The sequence below is a fragment of the Choloepus didactylus genome, chromosome 17, assembly GCF_015220235.1.
Source record: "Choloepus didactylus isolate mChoDid1 chromosome 17, mChoDid1.pri, whole genome shotgun sequence".
NCBI classification, from domain to species: Eukaryota; Metazoa; Chordata; class Mammalia; order Pilosa; family Megalonychidae; genus Choloepus; species Choloepus didactylus.
The window spans coordinates 73,685,727-73,711,029 of NC_051323.1; the positions used below are offsets into that span (position 1 = coordinate 73,685,727).

At 42.8% G+C, this 25,303-nt stretch overlaps 1 protein-coding gene across 2 annotated transcripts in view; it reads left to right on the top strand.

The window, feature by feature from the left end:
- The window catches only part of CRACDL (CRACD like), a 120,731-nt gene that overhangs the window by 60,640 nt on the left and 34,788 nt on the right, over positions 1-25,303 (top strand). For both annotated transcript variants that reach the window (XM_037807507.1, XM_037807508.1), the window contains exons 2-3: positions 15,034-15,111; positions 23,879-24,047. In XM_037807507.1, the coding sequence (XP_037663435.1) occupies positions 15,042-15,111; positions 23,879-24,047 (239 nt within the window). In that variant the 5' untranslated portion in view covers positions 15,034-15,041. The remainder of the gene's footprint in view (positions 1-15,033; positions 15,112-23,878; positions 24,048-25,303) is intronic.

Genomic DNA, 25,303 nt, shown 5'->3' on the forward strand with positions numbered 1-25,303 from the left:
GGGGCATCATTATTTTTAGTGTGCCTACATGTAATAAAGGGAATTTATTATTTCAGTAAATTCATTAAGTTAAAAACAAGCCGGGTCTGCTGAGCCAGTCCCTGAGCCTGAGCCCAGGTGTCCTCTTGGCCACAAACGTGGAGCAAGCGGCTCGAGCCACAGCTTTCACTCTGGGACGGAAAGTTTCCAAGTTAGAGACTCAGCATCACTGCAAGATACCAAGGCAACCCCCGGCATTAGAATGAATTTATATTATATTTTCCCCAATAATTATGCAAATATAATTTCTAAATTAAGGTTACGAAGTTTAAAGCTTTTATCTTTAGCTATTTTTAAAATAATGGCTCTATAAGAGTCTCTAATACATTTTTTAAAAACCCTAATCACCTGAACATGGCTAAACTGATGTTTTTCAAATCTCACGTGCAAACGTGCACCTCTGGATGAGTGAAAGCAGCTTACTCCTCTGACAGCCGTCTTGCTCCGCAGTCTGAGATGTTGGAGTTTTATGCAGGTGTGTTGGCGTGGGCTTGCACTGCGTGTGAGCGTGCAGGTTCCGCCGTGCACACACTCGTTTCTACGTATGCATGCGCTGTCTCAGCTCGTCTCGTACATTCTGAGCTGTCTTGGTTTGCCAGGGATGCTTTAACAGATGCCACGGATTGGTGGGCTTCAACAAGAGGGATTTATCACCTCATAGGCAGGCCCAGCCGTCCACACCGAGGTGGCTCGGGTCTGCAGAGGTCTGGTGCTGGCTTGGCCTCTGCCTCGTCACGTGGCCTCCAGCTCCTTCCGGCTCCTCCCGTGGCTTCCACCCCCATGTCCACACGTCCTGGGCTTCCAAGGATGCTAGTCCTCTTGGATTAAGCCCACTCTATTCAGGCTGTCTCCCCTTAATAGTATCTTTAAAGATCCTGTCTACAGATGAGCTCGCCCCTCAGGGCTGGGGGCTGGGTCTCGAATGGGTCTTTGGAGGGGGTAGGATTCAGCCCCCAACGCTGGCCAAGTAACGAATCAACTTACCCATTTTCAAGGACTCTGAATACCACTAAATCAGCTGTTGTGTAATTTTCAGAAAATGTTCTAGTTTATCTTACATAAGATACTATTTATATGCATATAAACTGATGTTTATCTCACGGAGGGCTGCATTTGCTTGCATGAAGGGATAGCGTTTCCTTGCAAACAAGCAGCCCGGCGAGTGGCGGCCCACTGCCCCCGACCGGTCCACGGCCGACGGAAGCCGGGGCCTCCTCACCACCCAAATTCCTTTGCTCTCAACAAGGGGTCCCCACACGTCATCAGCCTTCAGCCCTGCGTGGTTGAGGGACAGGTGACGGCCAAGGGGGGAGGATGGCCAAGCAGTCAGGCTAAGGAACTGCCACATAGTCCAGCCGAGTCCCGGCTCCTGAATGAAGAATGTCCTGGAGGCGCTGAATGCCACGTGGTCTCAGAAGCTGCGGACGGGGGGATGCCAGCCTCCTTTGCAACAGGGGATGACTCTGTCCTCTAGCAAGGGGTACGAATAAGGGCCCGTGCTTTGTGCACTCATTCATTGTAAACGAACTCATTCATAAATAAGCAAATATTTGTTGACACCTGCTATGAGGCAGTGTCTTACTGGGGCCTGGAAACAGATGTCCTCTATCCTCGAGAAGTTCATCTTCAGCAAGTTTTACAGGTTTACAATGATAGGGGGGACTCACTTCTCTAGACAAGCCTATTTTTAGTTTCTTGTAAGATAAATACTAATTGCAGGACAGGAGGAAGCCTCAGAACCACCCGGCCAATGACTTCCTTCCCGCTGTCTTCGGGGCAGGCTCTCTCAGTGTCCGCACAGCCTCCGGTTTAGCCCTTTGCTGTAGAATTTCTTTGCTTGCTTTTCTCCCATATGTCAGAGTCAATCCAGCCTTCCCTGCTCCCCATCCTTTCTGATAGCGACAGAAGGATTCACGCAGAGCGAGGGTCTGCCCCAAAGGGCAGGAGCCCCCCGGAGAAAGTCCGGCCATGGTGCGCTAGTCTCCACTCCACGGCCGTGTCAGTGTCTCTCCACTCTGGAGGAGACCGGCTTCATCACGCAGCAAGCTGGCACAATTTGGGGACAGAGACTTCTCACAGGAACTTTGCGAGCTTTGCATGTTCCATTTGCCTCCGTGATGTGAAACTTCTTTTTCTAAAAAAAGGTACCGGCAGATCCTGGTGTGACTCAGTAGAGAACAATAGTTAGGTCACAGTTTATTTTTGTCTTCTCCAAGGAGATGAAAATTTTATTAAATGTACCATGAATGTAAGCAGACTTGAAATCTATCACAGGGAACTCGATCAAAGAATCACACAAGTATACCAATATGCACACAAATAGACACACTGTTGAAACAGGGACTGCAGAGAAGGCACAGTGCAGGGGCTCTCCCGCGCTGAGCAGGAGGCCCTGACGTGTCCTGAAGCAGCAGACGAGTCTTCCCCGGGGAAGAGGAATTGAAGCTGGAATCTGAGCTTGAGGGCAGGGAAGGGCATGTCCAAGCAGAGGGAACAGCATCTGCAAAGGCTCTGTCCTGCAAGGAAACGAGGGCTGCCCAGGGGACTCATGTCATGGGGGAAACCAGCACTGCTGGGTGTGCACGGGCCTGGCGGAGGCATAGCCCACTCGCACCCCATGCCGGCATTTAGATTTACCTGCCTTCATGTGCCTCTCCATTCTGCCTGCATCTCTGAGCTTCCCTTCTTCCTTTAGTATTTGTTTTAGCGTGGGTTTGCTAGGTGCAAATTGTATCAAGTTTTCCGTACTGAAAATGTCTTTATTTCACCTGTATTTTGGAGGAACATCTTTATAAGTGCCATTATTGACATAATTTATACCCATAAGGTTCACCTGTTGAAAGAGCACAATTAGTGGCTTTCCGTATTTAGAGGGTTGTGCAACTCTCACCATAATCTACTTTTAGAACATTCTCACCACCCCCAAAGGAAACCTTGTGTGGCCAGCAGCCACCCCCCTCCCTGCCTTTCCCACCTCTGCAGCCACAGGCCAATGCTGCTCTACAAAACCTGCCATTTGCCTGTTCCGCACATCCATCCAAATGGAGTCACACTATACCTGTCCTTTTGTGTCTGGCCTCTTTCACTTACCAGAATGTCTTCAGGGTTCATGCATGTTGGAGCGGTACTTCATTCCTGTTTATGGCTGAATAATATTCTGTTGTATGATATACCACATTTTGTTTATCCATTTAAAAGTTCGTGGACATTTAGAGTACTTCCACTTTGGGGCTATTATGAATGATGCTGCTACAAATATTCATGTGTAAATTTCGTGTGGACCCATGGTAACCCTAGATTGGACAATTTGAGGAGGTGCCAAACTGTTTTCCAAAGTGGCTGCAACATTTTACATTTCTACCAGCAAGGAATGAGAGTTCCAATTTCTTCATGTTCTTGTCAGCACTTCCTATTGTCTATCTCTTTGACGATAAACCATTCTGGTGGGTATGAAGTGGTGCCTCACTGTGGTTTTGATTTGCAGTTCCCTAATGACTAATTATGTTGAGCATCTTTTCATGTGCGTATTGCCTTTTAATTATCTTCTTTGTAGAGGTGTCTATTTAAATCCTTGGCCCATTTTTAAAATGCAAATATTGTTCTTTATTATTGAGTTGTAAGAATTCTTTTTCTCTTCTGGATATGAACCCCTTATCAAATAAATGATTTGCAAATGTTTTCTTCTAATCTGTGGATTATCTTTACACCTTCTTGATAGTATCATTTGGTCTTTATCAGCTTGAGGAAGTTCCTTTTCTAGTCCTAGTTGGATGAATGTTTTTATCATGAAAAGGTTTTGGATTTTATGAAATATGTTTTATGCCTCCACTGAAATCATCGTGTTGTTTTTGTCCTTATTCAATTAATGTGGTGTATTAAATTAATTGACTTTGGCTGTTAGACCAATGTGGATTTCTGGGATGAATCCTACTTTTATAATTTACTGGATTCGGTTTGCTACTATTTTGTTGAGGACTTTTGCATCTATATCCCAAGGGATATTGGTCTGTAATTTTCTTTTATTGTGATGTCTTTGTATTTGGGAAAGTATTCCATCTTCTTCTGTTATTTTGGAGGGATGTGTGAGGGGTTGGGGTTGGTTCCTCCTTAAATTTTGGTAGAAAGTGTGACCTATCCACAGGGGCAAAAGCAGGCAATACAAACTGCCTTTAAGGGGAATCAGAATCAGACTTAGCAGAAAAAAACTTCAAAACTTCAAAGCAGCTCTTATAAATATGTTCAAATAAGTAAAAGAAATGATAGTAATGGAATTAAAAGAAATGTGACTACAATCACTCATACAATAAAAAATAACAACAAAGGGGTAGAAGCTATTTTTTTAAAAGAACTAATTGGCAAATAAGGAGTTGAAAAATACACACTTGCCTTTTTCTTGGGGAGTATTTGCCAAGTTATTCACACTGTCATTTGGAGTTCCTGCCTTTCTTTTTTTTTATTCTATGTAGTATCAAACTCACAGGCAAGTTCCAGTAGTACAAGGATTTCCTTCATATCTTTTAGTCAGAGTCTCCAGTTGTTCACATTTTACCTCATTTGCTGTCACTGTGCTTGTCTATATGTTTACATGTCTATATGAGCATATTTCATTTTTCTGAAACTTTTGCTAGTGAGCTAGAGACATCATATTATGTATTTCCTAAGAACAAAACCATTCTTTTAAATTAACCAGAGTACAATGGTCAAAATCCTGAAATTTTAAATTGACATAGCTAATCCACAGTCTATATTCAGACTTTGCCATTTGTCCCAATAATATCCTTTATAGCAGTTCTTTGTCTCTTCCTTGCTGGCCTTCACATATTTTGAATAGTAAAGGGTAGTTATTTTGTAGATTGAATTGGGTTTGTCTGATGTTCCCTCACGGCAATTTGTATATTTTCTCATGTGATGTAACTGTTCAAATCATTTGCCCATTTCGAGGAGTAGGGTCATATGTCTTTTAATTCTTGAGTCCTAGGAATTCTTTATATATGCTGGATACAAGCCTTTTGCAAAAATTTTCTTCCTGTCTGAGGGTTGCCTATTTAGTCAGTTGATGAGAAGTATAAGATTTTGATGAAGTATCATTTATCCATTACTTTTATGATTTTTTTTAGTCCTGTCTACTACAGTTTGTTTATCCCAAGTTAATGAAGAGGTGTTCCTATGTTTTCTGCAAGAAACTTTATAGAGTTTTCTTTTACATTTAGATCTATGATCCATCACAAATTAATTTGGGGTATGATGTGAAGTTGGAGTTGACATTTTTTCTCCATATGGATATCTAGTTGTTTCAGTACCGTTTGTTTGAAAAGACTTTCATTTCCTGATTTATTTGCCTTAGCGCCTTTGCTGAAAATCAGTTGACCACGTATGGATGGGTCTTTACCTGGAATCTGCATTCTGTTCCATTGAGCCATTTGTCCACGTTTATGTCAGTACCATGCCGTCTCAATTAATGTAGCTTTATGGTGAGTCTTGAAATCAAGTACTATGCCTTCCATCTTGGTTCTTCTTTTTTCAGATCTGTTTGGACTATTATATATCCTTTGCCTCTCCATAAACTTTTAGAATCAGCTCATCAATTTCTTCCAAAAAGACTTTTGGAATTTTTATTGGAATTGCATTGATTCCATTGGTCAGTACTATTAAACTTATAATCCATGAACATGGTATATCTCTCCATTTATTAAAGTCTTCAGTTTCTCTCAGCAATATTCCATAATTTTAACTATAGAAGTCTTATATGTATTTCATTTAATTTATTCCTTAAATGGCACTGTTTTTCAATTTAATAAACCAATTGTATATGCATATAGAATTACAGTAGACTTTTTATAAATTGGCATTGAATCCTGTGGCCTTGGTAAATTTACTGATTAACCCTAGTAGTTTTATGTAGATTCCTTCACATTCTCGGTGAACATCATTATATCGTCTGTGAATAAAGATAGACAGTTTTACGGTCTTCTTCCATTCCTTGTTATTTCTCTTTATTGCCTAATTATACCAGATAGATCCCAGTACAATGTCAAATAGAAGTGGAAGAGCGGACATCTTTGCCTGTTCCAGATTTCAGGGAGAAATCATTCAGTATTTCAGCATGAAGTATGATGTTTGCTTTAAGATTTTCATAGATTCTCTTTATCAGGTTGAGGAAGTTCCACTTTATTCCTACTTTGCAACCGTTTTCTCATGAGTGGGTGTTGAAGTTTTCCAAATGTTTTTTCTGCACCTATATCTAAATTTAGATTTTCTATGCTCATTTATTTTCAAGTATTAAATGCACCTTTTATTCCTGGGATAAATCCTACTTGTTCAATCTGTGTTATCCTTTTTACATTCCTGGATTTAATTTGCTAATTATTTTGTTAAGGATTTTTGCATCTATATTCACAAGGGATATTTCTCTATAATTTTCACTTCTTGAAAAGTCTTTTTCAGGTTTTGATATCAGGTTTTGATGTCTTCATGAAATGAGTTGGGGAGTGTTCCCTTTTGTATTTAAAAAAAAAATGTATATAAGATTGACATTATTTCCATGGCTTCTGTTGAGAAGTCAGCTGTCAGCCTTATTGTTGCTTCTTTGAAGATACTGTGTCTTTTAAAAATCTGGATTGTTGTAATATTTTCTCTTTATGTTTCAGTTTCTTCAGGTTTACTATGATGTGTCTGGATGTGGTTTTCTTTGTATTTACCTGGGATTTACAGAATCCCTAGATTCTGTGACTTGATGTCTCCATCAGTTGTGGCAAATTCTTAGTCATCATCCAAATATTGTTTCTGCCCTTTCTCTCCTTTCACTGAAAAAAGTTGGAGTGGATTTCAAGTCTACCTCACCCCCTCTTTTTACTTGTATAACCCTTTTATATCTAGGAAACCATGAAGTCCAGTCCAAGAGCAGTGACTTAGCACAGCAGTCCAACAAGCAAACATAATTACAAGGTGATTCAGGGCCTTTACTTGGATTTCTTGGAGAACATAACTCCTCCTTTCTACTCCTCTCCAGTTTCCCCATACTATGCATCTCCTTGGAAAACTCCCTTCCCAAACCACATCCAGCTGAAAGAATTTTTTTTGTGGGATTGAGAGGTGAAGGGACACTGTAGTCTCACCCAGCCGTTAGTTGAAGAAACACCCCCCTCACTTAGTTGAAGAAACAGATCCAAAGAGGCTAAGAGACTTTCCATCTGTCTCAAGAACAGTGGGAGGCTGAGCAGAGTCTCAGACCCAGGCCCCACGCTCACTGTACACGTCTAAGCTACCTGCCCCTATTGGGGATGGGGGTGGGTTGGGGTACCTCTCCTTTACCCAGTGCTCTGGGCTCAGCACTTAGGGAGAATTCTGAAGAGAGGTGGGGGAGAAGCTCCTGTCCTCTGCAGCTGCAGGCAGGGGGTGAGGTCTGGACTCAGAGGCGGCGGAATAGGGAGCTGCCCGTGCGATGTGATTGCAAGGACACCAGGCATGGCCCACCAGTGTCTCCCCACACCACTCTCCTTGCTTGTGAAGAACTCCAATTAAAGGAATCCCCCTGGTGGTGGTTTTATGAAAGAACACTTCAAAGGATGATAATTGGAACAGCATCACTGGAGTCTCCGTTTTAAAATAATTACCTTGGAAAGGGTAATTCATTGCTGCCACCGACCTGAACGTTGGTGAGTACAGAGACCCTGAAGAAGGTGACACGTGTCAATTGCTGAGCCCTGCCACAGAGACACGGGACAGACACTAAGCCCCTCCACGGAGACGCGGGACAGACACTGAGCCCCTCCACGGAGACGTGGGACAGACACTGAGCCCCGCCACGGAGATGCGGGACAGACACTGAGCCCCTCCACGGAGACACGGGACAGACACTGAGCCCCGCCACGGAGACACGGGACAGACACTGAGCCCCGCCACGGAGACGCGGGACAGACACTAATACCTGCAACAGAAATGCAGGACAGACACTGAGCCCTGCCAGAGAGACACGGGACAGACACCAAGCCCTGCCACGGAGACACAGGACAGACACTGAGCCCTACCACGGAGACATGGGACAGACGCTAAGCCCTGCAACGGAGATACAGGACAGACGCTGAGCCCCACCACAGAGTTACAGGACAGATGCCAAGCCCTGCCACAGAGTCATGGAACAGACGCTGAGCCCTGCCACGGAGACGGGGGACAGATGCCGAGCCCCGCCACGGAGACACGGGACAGATGCCGAGCCCCGCCATGGATGGCAGGTGGAGGATGGGAGTGCTGGAATGGGAGGTGCAAGGACACCAAATGAAAGTTTTTGTGGGTTTTGCTTATATATCTGTATAATCTTCCCTAAGACTGACCTTGCGTATGCTGAGTCGCCTCCTCAAAGTGGATGGGGGAAAGGTGAGCTAAAAGTGACTATTTCTAAGTCTGTCTACAGATCTCTGAGGTTAGATGAATTGGTATTTAAAAAATGTCAAAGTCAGGATACTGATACCTATCGATTTGGCTTAAAATGAATTTAATAATTTCAATCAGCAAGTATATTTGAATAATCTGCCCCTACAAACCTGATTTCTTGTCTCTGAAGTGTTCTCCTTTGATACACGTCTGTACCTATATTTCTCTGTGGTGTGGCATCTTCAGATTGGGAGGGCTTTTTTCTTTTTTTCACACTCCAGGCCAGGGAGGCCTCTACCCCACCCTTCTGTGTTGAATGTACTCTGCAGCCTATTTTGTTTTCTTTGCTGTGACCTCTCCTTCTTTTACTCTGTGTGCTGGTGAGTAGTTCTGTCCTGGAAGATCAGTGACAGACAAGAAGGATTGGGCTGGATGTGAAAACCCAAGGAGCCTTCAGAGTTGCAGGTGGAGACGGACCAAGACGAGCAGGACGTTAGGGGGCAGTGGGCTTCTGGGTGCAATGAAGGTGTCGTAAGTGCTGTGCAGCCCCGGAGAATGAACCGGTTTATGAACAGTAGGTGAAAAATTGGCTGGAAGCAGGTTATGTCTTCAGGGGATTTGAAGAGGACAAAAGAGAGAATTGCCAACCTGTGACACAGCACCGTCTTCGGTCCGAGAGGATGTGCCTCAGTTATTGCTCCATTTCCAGGGAAGCAGCACCCCCGCCCCCCAACACCACCAGCCACGCAAAAACGGGTGCTCCACGGGGTTGGTGGTGTCTTCGTTAGCTGGGGCTGCTGAAAGAAAACACCACAGAATAGTTCCTGAAACAACAGCGACTTAGAGTCTCACAGTCCTGGAGGCTGGAAACGCCCTCTCGGCGGCTTGCCGGCGACCTGTGGCTCTCCTTGCCTTGTGGCATGGCTCAGTCTGTGCCTCCCTCTTGTGGCCGTCTTTCTGTCTGTCTGACTGTCTGTCTATCTCTTCCTTACTGACTACGGCCAAGCTTCTTCTGCTTTTCAAGGTGCCATTCAGATTAGTGCCCATCCTAATCCAGTTTGACCTCATATTAACTAATAACATCTTCAAAAACCCTATTTACAGACAAGTTCATATTCACAGCACAGGGGTTAGGACTCAATCATGTCTGTGGGGGAGATGCAATTCAGTCCCTGGCAGGTGGTTATAAAGTTAGTTATTCTTGAAGAAAGGCCATTGGGCTCATCAGCACTTCTGAAGTTTAAGAATAACAAGTGCAGTATGTGGTGCATCTATTCATTCATTCAAAGATGCATATATGTTGACTGTGCAACTTCTGTAGCCAAACACTGAGCCAGGCATGGAGAAGGCAAAGCTCTTGCCTCCAAGAAGAAGGGCTGGCTGTCTCTCTGACGGTTATCTCGTCGTCAGGGAACACTGAAAAGTAAAAGGCAGTGATTGAGGGGTAGTTTCTAGACAAGTGTTTGGAATTGGCTGTAGGGTCTTCCACTGAGTTGGCATGCAAAATGTTGGCATTCATTTTGGTTTGGGTTTGCTTTTAAACAAAGTAAAGTGCATTTATGTATCTGTGAGCATTGACCCTTAATTTTCTTACAAGCTGCTTAATTTCAATTTTCATCTCTTGCCCTCAGAATCTCAGGTAGAGCCAGAGAAGCTCAGCTGCAATTGGCTTTCTCCAGGGCCCGGTGAGCATGCACACAGAGTGGGCCTCACTGAAACTCCATCACTCCAGTGCAGATTTGCCTCTTTTTAGTCTTTTTCAAGTCATGTTGCTCCATAAAGAAAATACTGTCTCTTTCAGTTTCCATGTAGATTTAGAAGGGCCATGATAAGGATTCTTTCCTTTTTCTAAAGCCAGGTAGTGATGACCCACTGGAGGAGTTCCTCAGTCTGGACTTGGTTGTGAGACTGGACCTGTGTCTGGATCCTGCACTGTACCTCTCCTTTCATCCTGCTGTCCCCACTGGGCATCCCCAGAGCTCCTCTCATTCTGTCAAGTTCCTTGTTGGCGCTCCATCACCTCCTTGGTGCCGGGCGCTGTACTGGGCTCTGATAACAGGGCAAGGCGCATCCCAGGCTAGAGCTTGCCCCTCCAAGCTCAGGTCTCGGAAGGGAGGGAATGGGAGACAGACCTCACAAACGAGTCATCTGCGACAACCTCGGCCTGCGTTGTGAAAGAAAGGTAGGGGCACGAAGAAGGAATACCGCAGGGGTCCAGACAGCCCCGGGGACAGTGTGGAGGGACCGGACACTCAGATGCACGTAACCTGGTTGCAGATACTTTCCCTTGAATCGTGTAGGTAAATATCATGGATCGGAGCCTTCGAAATTCCATATTAAAATGTCTTTTCATTCTCCACGTGAATGAACTTTTGTAGTTTTTCAATATAAGCTGCAACTAATGGTGGCATTCTGTCTTAATTTGGGAGGAAGCCTGTGGTTCCATTTAGGGCTTGCTTTGGAGAGAGTGGGGCAGCCACTGCGGGGGTCTGCTTTGGACCCAGGACTCCCCTGGAGTTCTGTTGGTGCCCAACTGCTCGCTGATTAATGCCGTGAACCTCAAAGTGGGCTGGAGGTTCAGCACCCTTTTGAGTTAATTAGAACCTCTGAAGAGACCCATCAGGTCCTGATTTAATTTAAAGAATGAGTTTTCCTCTTCTTTGACTTTGGGAGGGTAGAGGGCAGAAGATGGTGGTTTTCCTTGAACTCTGAGTTCAAATGAGAAGCGAGAGCAGCGCTGGGAGATATTGGGTATTTGCCACGCTGCCTTTCTAATGATGGTCTTTGTTCTGGTTGCTAATGCTGCCATTATGCAAAATACCAGAAATGGACTGGCTTTTATAAAGGGGATTTGTTTGGTTACAAATTTACAGTTTTACAGCCATAAAAGTTTCCAAACCAAGGCATATACATGAGCGTATACCTTCACTGGAGAAAGGCCATTGGCGTCCGGAAAACCTCTGTTAGCTTGGAAGGCACGTGGCTGGCATCTGCTTGCTCCCACGTTGCATTTCAAAATAGCATTCTCCAAAATGTCTCTGGGCTTAGCTTCTCAGGGCAAACTCTGGGCTAGTATCTCCAAAGCATCAGCAAAGGTCTGCTTTCAATGGCCATCTCCAAAATGTCTCTCTAAGCTGCAGCACCGAGCTCCTTCTGTCTGAGCTTTTATGGGGCTCCAGTAAACTAATCAAGACCCATGCTGAATGGGTGGGTCACATCTCCATGGAAATAACCTAATCCAAATATCCCACAAGAGTGGATTATAAGTTCTTGGCTTTTTCTTGGGGGACATAATATATTTCAAATGGGCACAGTCTTCCTTCTGGCCTTTCCTTGAATTTTACTGGGAGTGGGGGGACATGTGTTTGGCAGGGCAAGTTATCTGACCCATTAAAGAGGATGTCCCGTTGTAGCAGCTGTGGAGTGTTTCTACCTTAAAAATCGGTGGCCGTGGGACACACGCTCAAAGGGGACGGTTCTCCTCCTGTGTGCTCCCCAGCATCCCGGAGCAGACGGTCCTCAGTGTCCTTGAACATGGCTTTACCAGTTACCTGCGGCAATCTGATTCCTACCTCCACGTGGTCCTGTGGGCGGCAGGTGCTAGGGAGGCTCGGGGACAGTGGTGAACGCAGGTGTCTGGCCATCTGACTGACGATGGTGACGATAAAGGAGCCATTTGCTCCTGGAGGCTGTGTGTCCAGGAGCTAAGCTCAGTGCTGCCTGCAGTCCGCCCCTCAGCTGTGTGTTTTTTGTTGGCATTTGCATAGTCACGAGCACGTCATAAAGAACAAGCTGCTACAGGCAGCTCAGTGAGTATTTGCTAAGGGCTGGGTCCCGTTTAATTAAAGTCTTATTATACCCATTGTGTATATGAGGAGACTGAGGCCCCAGAGCTGGTCGGTGGGGGAGGGAGGCTCCAGCCCCGGGACTGCCCGACTCCCCAGTCTGCTCTCCTCTGCAGCCTGTCGCTCACTCTCTCATGTGGAGACTTCTACCCCCACCTGTGAGGCAGGCCTGAGTCTTGTCTCTTTGTGGGTGACTTTGGCCTCAGTGGGTGCCCGGCATCCTGGTGCTGCTCTGTGCACCTGCTGTCACAGGAGCGTGGAGTCACCAGCCCCACCAGGCTGCACTTGCAGCTTCTCGGTCCTCCCACGGCCCATGCCATGCAACCCAGGAGACGCAGCGCTGAGCTTCTCCATCTACTCCAGGCTGGATGGGGTGGCTGGCTCTTCTGCACACCCACCCACAGAGGCCGCCCCCTGGTGCGCGCACGCTCACACACACATCGGCACACTCCAGCACTTTTCCACAGGAAGTGTATCAGCAAGAGGTAGCCGGGCGTTTTGAAGGTAACCTCATGGTTTCTCTGGAAGGTACCCTTTACAGTTAATTGGCACATCCTGGAGGCCTCAAAACCCTTCTCTCAGACCAAGACCCCTGTCAGACCCCGGAACCTCTCCCAGGACGGTCTCTGGGGCTCCTTCAGCCCTGGGCGGGGGCTGCCACCCAGGCAGAGCCATTCCAGTGGGACGCTCTGACCTTGGGATTCCCCAGCTTCCCTTGAGCCCCTCCGGGGACAGCTCAGGGTGCCCCTTCACTGAGTCAGCACCTGAACAAGGCAGACACATCGGGCTCTCCTGTCACTCTGTCCCCAGTGCCTCAAAAGTGCCTGCCCTTGCCAGGTGCAGTCAACGTGAGCTGCAGGTTGGTGTCTCTGCTCCGCCGCCTTGGGCAGAGCTCTTACCTGGTAGTCAGTGTTCTCATCTCCAGGCTGGGGCTCCTCAGGGATCCTGGGGATTAACTGAGATAGCTCAGGTGATTTGCTCACATCCCAGTATGTAATTGTAGCTGTGTGGTCAACTCCAAAGCCAATCACCGGAAGGTTCTCGCACTTCTACTTTGCAAGTGGCAACCTTAGGAGATGGTACCTAAGGAAATGGCCGGGGACCCTTAACCAGCCCCCACCATTTCCCCCTCCCCCTTGCTCCATATGTTTCCTGCTTTTCCTTCTCCACTGTCTGTTCCTTTGGACGTCCTGGCAGCCGCCCCCCACCCCAGTGGTCTCATTGAACCTCAGGACACCCAGGGACGGGAAGTTGCTGAGTAAGCCTAATGTATTGGGGTGGGGGGGTGGGTGACTTTTTTGGAACATTGGGGCATTAGAGTTCCTCCAGCCTAGAACTAGTAGAATCATCCTGCACTTTGTGCTATCGTAACGTAGATGGTTACCATAGAAAATGTTCTTGGAAGCCAAAACCTGTGGTCTAGGATTTGAAAAATCACGTTTCAGTCCAACCCCTATTTTATATGTGCTGATACCATGGTCATGGGTAAAACCACCTGGTGAAATTCCAGCAGAGGATTTGGGGCCACTTTTATGATGCCGAGGTGTACGAAATTGAGAACCAAAGCTGGTGAAGCTTTTTGCAGCTTTTGAGGGATGGTCTGGCAGGGAGCATGGGCTTTGTGAAATTAATATTAATGGAGACCTAAATATTAATCCCAACGCTGACATAGGCCCACATCTCCTTTCCTTTCTTCTCTTAAATATTTTATTTATATTTTTCTCATAGTTTTTCCAGTTACGCTCTGTGTACAAGAGGTAAATGTTACTTGATTAAATAGTTGCATGCATACCCCCCCTTTTAAAGTATAAGGAGTCATTGACCTTATTTCAGTAAGAAATAGCTCTCTGATGTATGGTGTGTTTGCTCACATACGGTGGAGTGCACTGTTTTAAAAAGTCAGCTATCAAAGGCAGGGGCGCAGTTAGCTGAGTATTCTAAAGCAGGTGTATTGACCAGTGTTTGATTTCCATGAAGAGTCAGAGATTTTTAATTTAGGAAGAAAACCCATCCATATGGCTATGATGATGATAATATCTGGGGTGATTTGCACTAAAATAATCTAGTGGGGGTGGGGAGGGAAGCTGGAGCTAAAGACACAAGACTGTTGTGTGTCGATAAGTTCATTCCATAGTATCTCTACTTTTGTATCTTTTTGAAAATTTCCTACATGAAAAATTCAAAAAAGAAGCAATGTAAATAAATGATGGTGCCACTATACATCAAAGTATTATGCAGCTGTTAAAATAGCACTTAGGAGAATTTGAATGATGTGGTGTAGTACAAGTGAGAAAATCTGGAAGTCAAGCTTTGTAGAATGGTGTGTACATGCACGCATGGAGAAATGTTTGCATCAAAAAATATTGGCAGGAAACGGACTAAAATGTTAGCTGTGATTGTCCTCGATTGGCGGGTCTTGTGTGATTCCCATTCTCTGTATTTTCCAAACTTTCTGTAATGAACAAGAGAAAAACATAATTTGAGGAGAAAAAAAAAAAAACAACACTTTTTGAAGAAAGTAACCCAATCTGCAGTTTGTAAACTGGTGAAGGCTGTGTTTGAATTGTCTGTTCTGCGTTTAACTCGCTCCGGTCAGCGATCGGCTCCACGGTTGTGTGGCTCCCAGTCTGGCGGCCGTGGGCAGGGTTTGGCCTGGACTCTGTCCTGTCTGGGGCCGGGCGGGTGAGGTCCTGGGCACGAGCCGTCCCCATAAGCGCTTCACTAATGTCTAACGTCTCCTAAAGATGCGCTCTTAACGTGACTGTCCCTCTGGTTTCAGGACTGGAAATGATCTCCACCAGGGTGATGGACGTCAAGCTTCGGGAGGCTGCAGAAGGCCTCGGAGAGGACAGTGCAGGTGAGGGGCTGGCTGCAGGGCCCTGGCAGGGAGAGGGGCGGATGGAGCCCAGCCAGGGGGCTTCCCTGCGGAGGGGGGGACCTCAGCTCCACCTGGGCTCTGACGCGGTCACTGGGAGAGCAGGTGTAGGTGCTTCCACTCAGCTCAGCAGCTGGGCTCCTTTTGGGTCTCTGTCAGGCAAGAGAACTTCTAAAGCATCTTTCCTCATTCTCTCTTTGGTTGACTTGAAAGTGAAGAAAGAGGGACTAAATGGAATCACTTATCATCCAAGAAGATCCAAACATCAGTAGGAGGTTGGGTCAAGTACAGGACGGCCTGACCATCCAGGAGAAAATTACGTCAAGAGCGAGCCTTTGATCCCTTTCCTTTGTGACTTTTATTCTCCTTGAACTGAATTCCAGTTCTACTGAATGGAATTCCAGTCCTGGAATAATCATCTCATGACTAACATGTTCCTCGGGCTACCGGTGATGTGATTGATCTGCTGTTATTCAGATATTGCTTTTTATGTCTTGATAGAGTTGTAAAATTGACAGTAAAGACACAGTGGTCTCACTACAATGTACCTTTCCCCCTAATCAGCCATTTATTCTTACCTTATGTTGGTAAAAAGTCTCCATCTCTCGCTTTGAAGTCAAAATGCCAATAGTGATTTTCTTTTATCTAGTTCAAGAGGAAAGACTCTAATAATATTAAACCCTAGTGGCTAGCAGTTAGCTTCAAGTAATTTTATTAGAGACACTATTTCATATATTATAGATATGTTTTTCTTATTATTCCACATTAGACTCACTTTTCCTCTGTTACATTTTACTAGATACCAAAATTACCCCAAATATAAGGTGAGGCTTTTATAATGGACCCTGACAAAATATGGAGTTTCCAAATATTCTCATTTCATGGGACACTGAATAACTTATTTTGAACAAATATGTTGAAGAAGTATTTCATAGCCTGAAACAACCTCAATCAGTGCTGATTCAGGATTTTATAGCAGTCACCTTGCAGAATCAGTTTTAAAAAAATAAAGAGAAAAACAAAGTATTCTTTTTTGAAACAATAATAAGCTAGGTTATTTAGACCAATCCCTTCCCACTGAAAAGTAAAAATTCTGGAACAGAAATTAAAAAAAAAATCATTTTAAAAGAATAAAAGAAAAGCTGCAAAGACAGTAAGAAATAACTAGAGCAGAACTGAAATAAAAATGATAACCTAGAGAGATAAGTGAGCATAGAAGCCACTTTTTCTCTAAAAAAATATCGCCAATCTTGGAAAATCTGAATTTCTCTTTCATGTCTTCATGGGGTAGGGGGCTGGGGAGAGAGTCAGGTACCAAAGCTCAGGGCCATACAGTATCTGCTAATAGAAGACCCTCCCTGTGATACGTCAGGAGCCCCAGGGGCTGAGCCTGGAGCAAACCAACCCTTGTGTGGATTTGCAGCTTGAGTCTGTATCAGAGAACCTCAGCTCTTGAACTTGCTTAATCGTGTTGCTGGACCAGATGTAACCCCTGGCACCTGGTGGAAGCAAACAGTCTTCTCCAAAGGAAGGGGACTTCTGTCTGGACTTCAAATTATTGCAGCAAATACTATTTTAAGTACAATGACAAGTATATGTTCAATGATAACCAGCACATAAGGAAAAAAGGCACCATGAGTGAGAACCAGCAGAAACAATAGGAAAAAAAAAAAAAAAAAAAAAACTTAGGAAAGCATCGGAACCAGAAATATCAGATACACAGCATAAAACAACTTTGCATATTGTGTATACTGTGTTTGATGCTGGTAAAAGTTTGAAAATATCTGGAAGGAATTTGAAACTGTAGAAGGTGACATTGCACTCAGTCAGTGCAGTAAGGCAAGAAGAAGAAATAAAAGGCATGCAGATTGGAAAGAAGAAATAAAACTGTCATTATTTTACAAAATATACAAAAAGGCACCTAGGACTATTAAGCAGGTTTAGTAAGGTCTCAAGATGTATGGTCAGTATCCCAAAACCAATTGTATTTCTGTGTATTAGCAATGAAAAAATGGAAAATGTAATTTTAAAAAGTACCATTTACAATAGCACTCCCCAAAAATGAAACACTTTGTTATACATCTAACAAAATATATGCAGGATTTATATGCTGAAAACTACAAACCTACAAAATACTCCAAGACCTAAATACATGGAGAGACATACCATGTTCCCAAATTAGAAGATTTGGTGTTACTTAGATGACAGTTCTTCCCAAATTGAGATATAGATTCAGTTTAATCCCAATCAAAATCCCAGCAGTGGAAATTTTTTTTTTTATACATCAATTAAAAATTACATCTGTGTAATTTATTTTATGGTAAATAAGTAGGAAAGTAAAGGACTGTTCATTAAATCTTACCAGGAAAATTTGTTTTCCATATAGAAAAATAATATCCCTGTACCATACCATAAACAATGATAAGTGCAAAATTATTACAAAAATATGAAAAAGAAAAAAATACAAAATAGAAAAATCTATAAGAAAATATATTAATGATCTCTTGTTCAGGAATGATGTCTTGAATAAAATATAAAAAGTACAGATCATAAAGAAAACAATTGAAACATTTGATTGTATGAAAACATTTTTAGAACAAAAAACAATATAAAAAAGCCAAAAAGTTAAATAACAATCTTGGAGGTAATATTTGCAACATATATACCAAAAAAAAGTTTTTACTATAATGAAACAAAAGGGACCAGATTTACCATCCTGCTGTAAACAACTAGAAAACTGGACAAAATATTTGAAATCAATGTTTGCAGGCATTGCCCTATAATTACCACCTATAATAGTGTAAGATTGTAGTCCTTGAGAATAGGGTGAAAAAATGAGGTAACCCTATGATCACCCTGGCTTTCTACCAGCAGGCACATTCCAAACCACAGAGTGGGGAGGGGAATTCCAAGCAGGATGACAGGATGGTCTCAGTGAATTGAAGGGAGAAAGAGAGCAAGAGAGATTCAAGTCCTGAGAATCTCAAGCTGCCCAGCAGTGGAAATTTATGTGGAAAAGCAAAGGAACTAGAATAGCTAAAACAATTTGGAAAAAGAACAAAGTTGGAGGACTCCCACCACCTGATTTAAGACTTACCATAAAGCTACAGTAATCAAGACAGTGTGGTACTGGCAAAAGGATAGATGCATAATAGAACAGATTAGAGAGTCCAAAAATATACCTATATTCACATGGTCAAGTGATTGTTGACAAAGACCCAAAGTGGAGAAAGAATAGTCTTTTCAACAAATCATGCTAGAACAATTGTGTATATATATATATATATATATATATATATATATATATATATATATATATAAAATGAACTTTGACCTATGCCTCTCAGATTATACAAAAATTAACCCCAAATGTATCATAGACCTAAATGTAAAACTATAAAACCTTTAAAAGAAAACATAGGAGAAAATCTTTGTGACCTCAGATTAGACAAGAGTTATTAGATATGACACCAAAAGCTCAATCCCTAAAAGGAAAACAATTAATAACTTGGAATTCATCAAAATCTAACACTTTTTTTCTATGAAGACACTACACTGTTAAGAGAATGAGGAGACAAGCCATGAACTGGGAGAAAATCACATTTGACAAGGGACTCATATCCAGAAGACACATAGAACTCTCAAAATTCAACAATAAGAAAGCACACAACCCAGTTTTAAAATGGGAAAAAGATTTTAAAAGATATTTGCTGAAGAAGATATGCAGATGGCAATAAGCACATGGAAAAAATGTTCCACATCATAGAGCATTAGGTAATGCAGACTGAACCTACAGTGTGATACCGTCGTGCACCTGATAGAATGACAACAAACAAGCAACAGCAAACCTGATGACACCCGGGTCTGGCCGGGATGTGAAGCATCTGGAACCCTTTGGCAACGCAAGCTCACCTGCCACTCGGGGAACACTTTGGCAGTTTCTTCTAGAGGTAAGTTTGTATTTACCATATCATCCAACAATCCCACACCTCAGTATGTACTTAAAAGAAATTTTATGTTTACAAAACAAGCCTATAGAGAATGTTTATAGCAACGTTATTTATGATTACTGAAACCTGAAAACAACTGGTGAATGGTTAAGCAAACTAGTGCATCTACACGGTGGAATACTATTCAGCAATGAAAAGGAACCTAACTATGGACAATAACATGGATGAATCTCTAATGCATCATGCTGAGTGAAAGAAGCCAGAATCAAAAGACTTAATCTCCATGACATCCTGGAAAAGGCAAATCTACAGAGACAGAGAAGAGATCAGGGGCTGGGAGGGACCAAAGGCAGGGCCAGGGTTTGACCACAGGGTTTGGCCTGAGGGAGTTCTGGGGTGTGTGTGTGATGGGCAGTCCTGATTCTTGATTGTGGTAGTGATAATACAACTCACTCCATACACCAGAGAGAGTGAATTTTGTTTGAATGTAATTCTAAAAATGTTTTTGAAGTGACATAGATTTTAAAAGAAAATAAATATTATTAAAATTTAAAATTCGGTGATTGGGTTTAACAGCAGATTATGCCAGCTCAAGTTAGATCACAAGAAATTTTACAGAATTGAGCATGGAAAGATAAACCGATGGGAAATACAGAGGGAGGACCAGAGGCATCGAGATAAGTGAAAATGTGTAACATGCATTTGAGCAGAATCTCAAAAGGAGACAAAAGAGTGGCTGAGGATTTCCTGAAATTGATTAAAAAATACAACCCAATCCATAAAAGCGAAATGAATCCTAGGAAGGATAAGTAAAAGGAACTCCATACAGCATGAAACTACAGAAAGACAAAGACAAAATGAAAAAATCTTAAAACTCTATCTGAGCAAAAAAAAAAAAAAAAGAGAGATTGTCTTTAAAGGATTAAGACTAACCACTGCCAGCTCAACAGCACAATGGAAGCCACAAGACGGTGAAATAATAATAGAAAAAATAACTGCCAACCTAGCATTTCAGAACTCAGAAAAATATATCTTAGAGATAAAAGAGAAATAAAGATATTTTCAGACAAACAAAAACTGAGTTTTCCACCAATAGACCCTCATGAAAGAAAATTCTAAAAGGATGTATGTACTTTAGGCAGCAGGACAACCTATTATGGATGGTCTGGGACAAGGAATGAGGAGCAAAGAAAGTGATAAGCAGAGACATTTAAATGAACATTGAATAACATTTAGGGGTTTTAAAAAGCAGAATTAAAACACTAGAGGATAAAACATGGAATTACAGTATTCTAAGGTCCTTTTATTGTCCTATAACATAATGTGTAATAAAATTTCTAGTAACCACTGAAAACACAGAAACAGAAGGTAAAGCTTACAAAGAAGTGGAATGATTAAAAAAAAAAAGTCAGTTAATCCAAAAAATGGTATGAAAGGAGTTTTAGAAAAAGTAGAACAAGGGCAAACATTTTTTCTTAATATGCATTAAACTAATATACAGTAAATGTAAGTAAATATATGGTAAGTTAATGTTCTAGTTTGCTAATGCTGCCTGAATGCAAAACACCAGAGATGGATTGGCTTTTATAATAGGGGTTTATTTGGTTATTCAGTTACAGTCTTGAGGCCATAAAGTGTCCAAGGTAACACATCAGCAATTGGGTACCTTCACTAGAGGATGGCCGGTGGTGTCCGGAAAACCTCTGTTAGCTGGGAAGGCACGTGGTTGGCATCTGCTCCAAAGTTCTGGTTTCAAACTGGCTTTCTCCTCTCTAGGCTGCAGTTCCTCAAAAATGTCACTCTTAGTTGCACTTGGGATATCTGTCCTCTCTCAGCTTCTCCAGAGCTTTCAACAGCCGTCTTCAAACTGTCTCTCATCTGCAGCTCCTGTGCTTTCTTCAAAGTGTCCCTCTTGGCTGTAGCTCCTCTTCAAAACATCACTCACAGCTGCACTGAGTTCCTTCTCTTTGAGTCAGCTCAATTATGTGGCTCCACTGATCAAGGCCCACCCTGAATGGGTGGGGCCATGCCTCCATGGGAATATCTCATCAGAGTTATCACCTGCAGCTGGGTGGGGCACATTCCAGGCAAATCTAATCAGCACCAAAACGTCTGCCCCACAGGACTACATCAAAGATAATGGGATTTGGGGGACACAATACATTCAAACTGGCACAGTTAATATACATCAAATTACATTAAATGTAAGTGTTCTGATTATATTAATTATTCCATTTAAAAATTAAAGATTGTCAGACTAGATTTTTGAAACTCCAACTATATGCTATTAACAAGAATATACCTTATAAATCAAGATTCAAACAAGTTGAAAAGAATATAATAGACATATAAGCAAACACTGGACAAAAGGAAGCTGGCATAGCTTTATTAATATCAGTCAAAACAAAATTTCAGGCAGAAATAAAGAGGACCACTTCACAAAAGTTGCAATTCTTCAGCAAGATAATTTTATATTTCTGTGCACCAACATAATGTCAAAAGATAAAAACCAGAAATTGACAACTAAAGATAAATAATAAAATCTACAGAGTGGGTAATTTTTAACATATCTCTCTCAGTAATTGATAGAACAAATGGACAATAAATTGGTAAATATATAAAGTATTTAGACAACATGATTAAAATTTTCTTAGCCTTGTCCTAATTGGCATATATAGAATGCTGAAGAAAACACATGCTTTCAAGCACTGCAGGAACATTTACAAAAATTGTCCATATGCTAAACATAAGCAAGTCTCTACAAATTTGAAAGGATTCAAATCATGCAGATTATATTCTTTGACCACAATGTAATTAAACTAGAATCCACTAACATAAAAAATTAGAAAAATACCCAAGTTCTTGGAAAGTAAGACGTACTCATCTAAATCCCCTACGGGTCTAGGAAAGAACTATAATGGAAATTAGAAAGTATTTTCAACAGAGCAATAAAGAAAGTACTACATGTTACAATATGTGAATGTAGCTAAAACACATGTGGAGGGAAATGTATTGCCTAAAATATGTATATTACCTGAAAATTGGTAAGCTAAATATTCATCTCAAGAAGTTAAGAAAATATCAAAATAGTCCTGAAGAAAGTAGAAGGAAGGAAAGAATAAAGTAAGAGCAGAAACTTTTAAAATATAAAAATAAGCATGCAGTAGAGAGAATGAACAAAGTCAAACTTTTTTTAAAAGGCAAATAAAACTGTCAAATCTCTGATGCAGTTGATCAAGGAAAGAAGAGGAAGCACAAATAATTCAGGAATAAAAAGAGGCATCACTACAGATGCTAGAGATACTAAATCAAGAATAAGAGACTATGGTTAACAACTTTGTGCCAATAAATTTGATACTTGGAAAAATTAGACAAAGTCCCAGGAAAATATAACTTAAAAGAGATTCAAGAAGTAGAAAACTTGAATAATCTTGTAGCCATGAAATAAACTGAATTACAAAGCCCAGCAGGTGAAAACAGCCCCCTAATGCATAGCTGACTAACCCTTGCAAGTGGAACTCTAGTGCTACCGTGGTTACATTGTGGTCTCTGAAGCTACACTCTTACCCAGTATCTTTGTAAAGGACAGTGACACTGTTTATTTGTTCAGGCCGTCACAGGATGCATAGCTATTTTTTGACTAGGCAAAGGCCAGACAATACGCTGACCAAATACAGAAAACTCTCCAGAGCCTTTAAAATAATAAACTCTATTTGAGAACTATCAGTTAACCATATAAACATTTTGTGATTATAAAAAAAAAATTTAGATCTATAAAAGTTAATAAGACACTGATTAACTCATTTCCCTTTGATCCAGTATTTGTTCCAGCTAAAAAACAATGTAGGCACGCCTGCTAAACTAACCCTAAAGAATTCTCCACATTAAAGCAAGATTATGCAAAATTCCTAAATGAACATTAATAGGAACAAATTCAAAAGATCCTGTTGTTTTTTAAATGGGATGTGGTTTACAAAATTATTTACTTATAAAACTAATAAAGTTATAAATTGAGCAGATTTTCAGGATAAATTAGATAGCCTCCTGGTAATCTGTGTTACTGTATCTTTCTACTGTTAGTTCTCATAAATATTTAGAAGGAAAGGAATGAACTTTGCTGAGCTGCTAAAGTGAAATCATAGATCTTTGAGATGACAGAATTTGGGGTGAGAATGAAAGTAACATTGGAGAAGATATCACAAAATGTTAAAAAGTGCTGCAGATTCTAACAGCCCAGGAGCAGGGCAGAGTTGGCCCAGCACGGCCACGGCCACGGCCTCCTACCATGGAAGTCAACCGTGGGGTCATTTTTCTCACCCAGAGTTGTTGGCATCTCCTGGCGTTTGACACTCCAGCGAGGCACCTCTCCCCCAGGGGGCTTGGCTTCCTCGACTGCCTTCGTGCTTATGTCCAGGCTGAGTAAAGCATTTTCTAGAAGAATTTGGGTTATCACACACCTTTCCCTCTTCATTTTGTTGATTTCAAGCTTGTGTTTTTCTTTTGTTTATTTTATTCTGTGATTGTGGTCCTAAGTTTTCTTTCTTGTTTTTTAAATTAGATGTTCAAACGAAACAGAAATAAAGATTTGTTTTCAGGTGTGCAAAAGTGACATGCTGCGTTTTCCGTATGGTGGAGGGCTTTTTTTTTTTTTTTTTTAGTGAATAACTGAGGCATTGACCAACCTCTTGCTTTCTCTGCTTTCTCTCTTTTCACGTGCACCTCTCACGTACGCTCAGTGAGTATTTGGATCCACATGGACATACCCTCGTGGCACTTTATTTGTTTTTTAATCCTTCTAGGAAAGAAAAAGTCTAAATTCAAAACTTTTAAGAAGTTCTTTGGGAAGAAGAAGAGGAAGGAAGTGCCTTCGTCCACAGGAAGCAGCACCTGGAAGCAGAGCCCGGTGAAGAGGGAGGTCATCGCCATCGAGTCAGGGCCGGTGGGCTACGACTCGGAGGATGAGCTCGAGTAAGTTGCCCTCTGCGGCCCTCAGGCTCATGGGTGGCGACACCCAGGGGGACCCAATCCTCTGTTCATTACCCTGATAACTTGATTTCTGAGCCTACTTTCCTCCTGGGAGATCCCAGTGGAGGTTCTTGCATACAAGTTGTGTTTTCTGTCTTTTCGTCCACAAGATTGGAGAGAGTTGAGAAAAAAACCTTACTGGGTACCTATGTGTACCAGGTGCCAAGTATATTAAAAGCGTATCATCACTGTGGGAGAGGAGGTGCCACACACACACACACACACGCCATTTTACAAACGTGCAAACCAAGCCTTAGGGAAGCAGCACGACCAGGTGTGAGCCCTTGGTTTCATCTGACTTAAAACTCTTCTGAGGATCTGGATGGTAAACCAGAAAGAAATGCAATTGAACTTAACTAATAATCCAATACGAAGTGTCTCCATTAAAGAAGGAAAAAAAAGAGAGAAGGAGAACAGAGAGGGAGAAGGGGAGAGGGAGAGAAAGGAGGGAGGGAGGAAAGGAAACAGACCCGATGAGATGAAAATTTGAGGAGGTCCTGTAAAGAAGTCCTTATTTTTGTAACTTGTATGTCATCAAAATGTAGTTACAATACTTATTCCAGCAATTATTTCTGTGACTACAGAAACAAAGAAACAGGTTTGTTGCTATGCCAGCTTCCATATTTTCTTTTAAACAACACTGGCCCCTTAGTTTGCGGATAAAACTCTTGAGGAGGAATGAGGTCCCTCGGAATTGGAGAATAAACCGAGCTGGGTGGGAGTCCCAGCTTGGGTGTGCTGTGATAACGCCTGCACCCCGCCCCTCCCCACGCCCACTCCTCACGCCCCGCCCCTTCCAACGCCCCGCCCCTTCCAACGCCCCGCCCCTCTCCCCATGCCCCACCCTTCCCACGCCCCGCCCCTCTCCCCATGCCCCACCCTTCCCACGCCACGCCCCTCTCCCCATGCCCCACCCTTCCCACGCCACGCCCCTCTCCCCATGCCCCACCCTTCCCACGCCACGCCCCTCTCCGCGGCCCTCCTGAGCCTCTTCACCTGTTTCTGAAGGTGTAGAATTTGCAGTGGCCGCTTGGTGGCGCCAAATGACTGAAGAGGAAGGATTTTGTTTTGTTTTCCCTTTCAGGTTGTTTCCTTCCCGGAATGGCAGAGAGCAGGGTGGACGCACCTTGCACCTCGTGAAGCGGGGTGGTGGGGGCAGCCCGTGCATGCATTTTCGGGCCCGTGTGCCCGGCACCCTT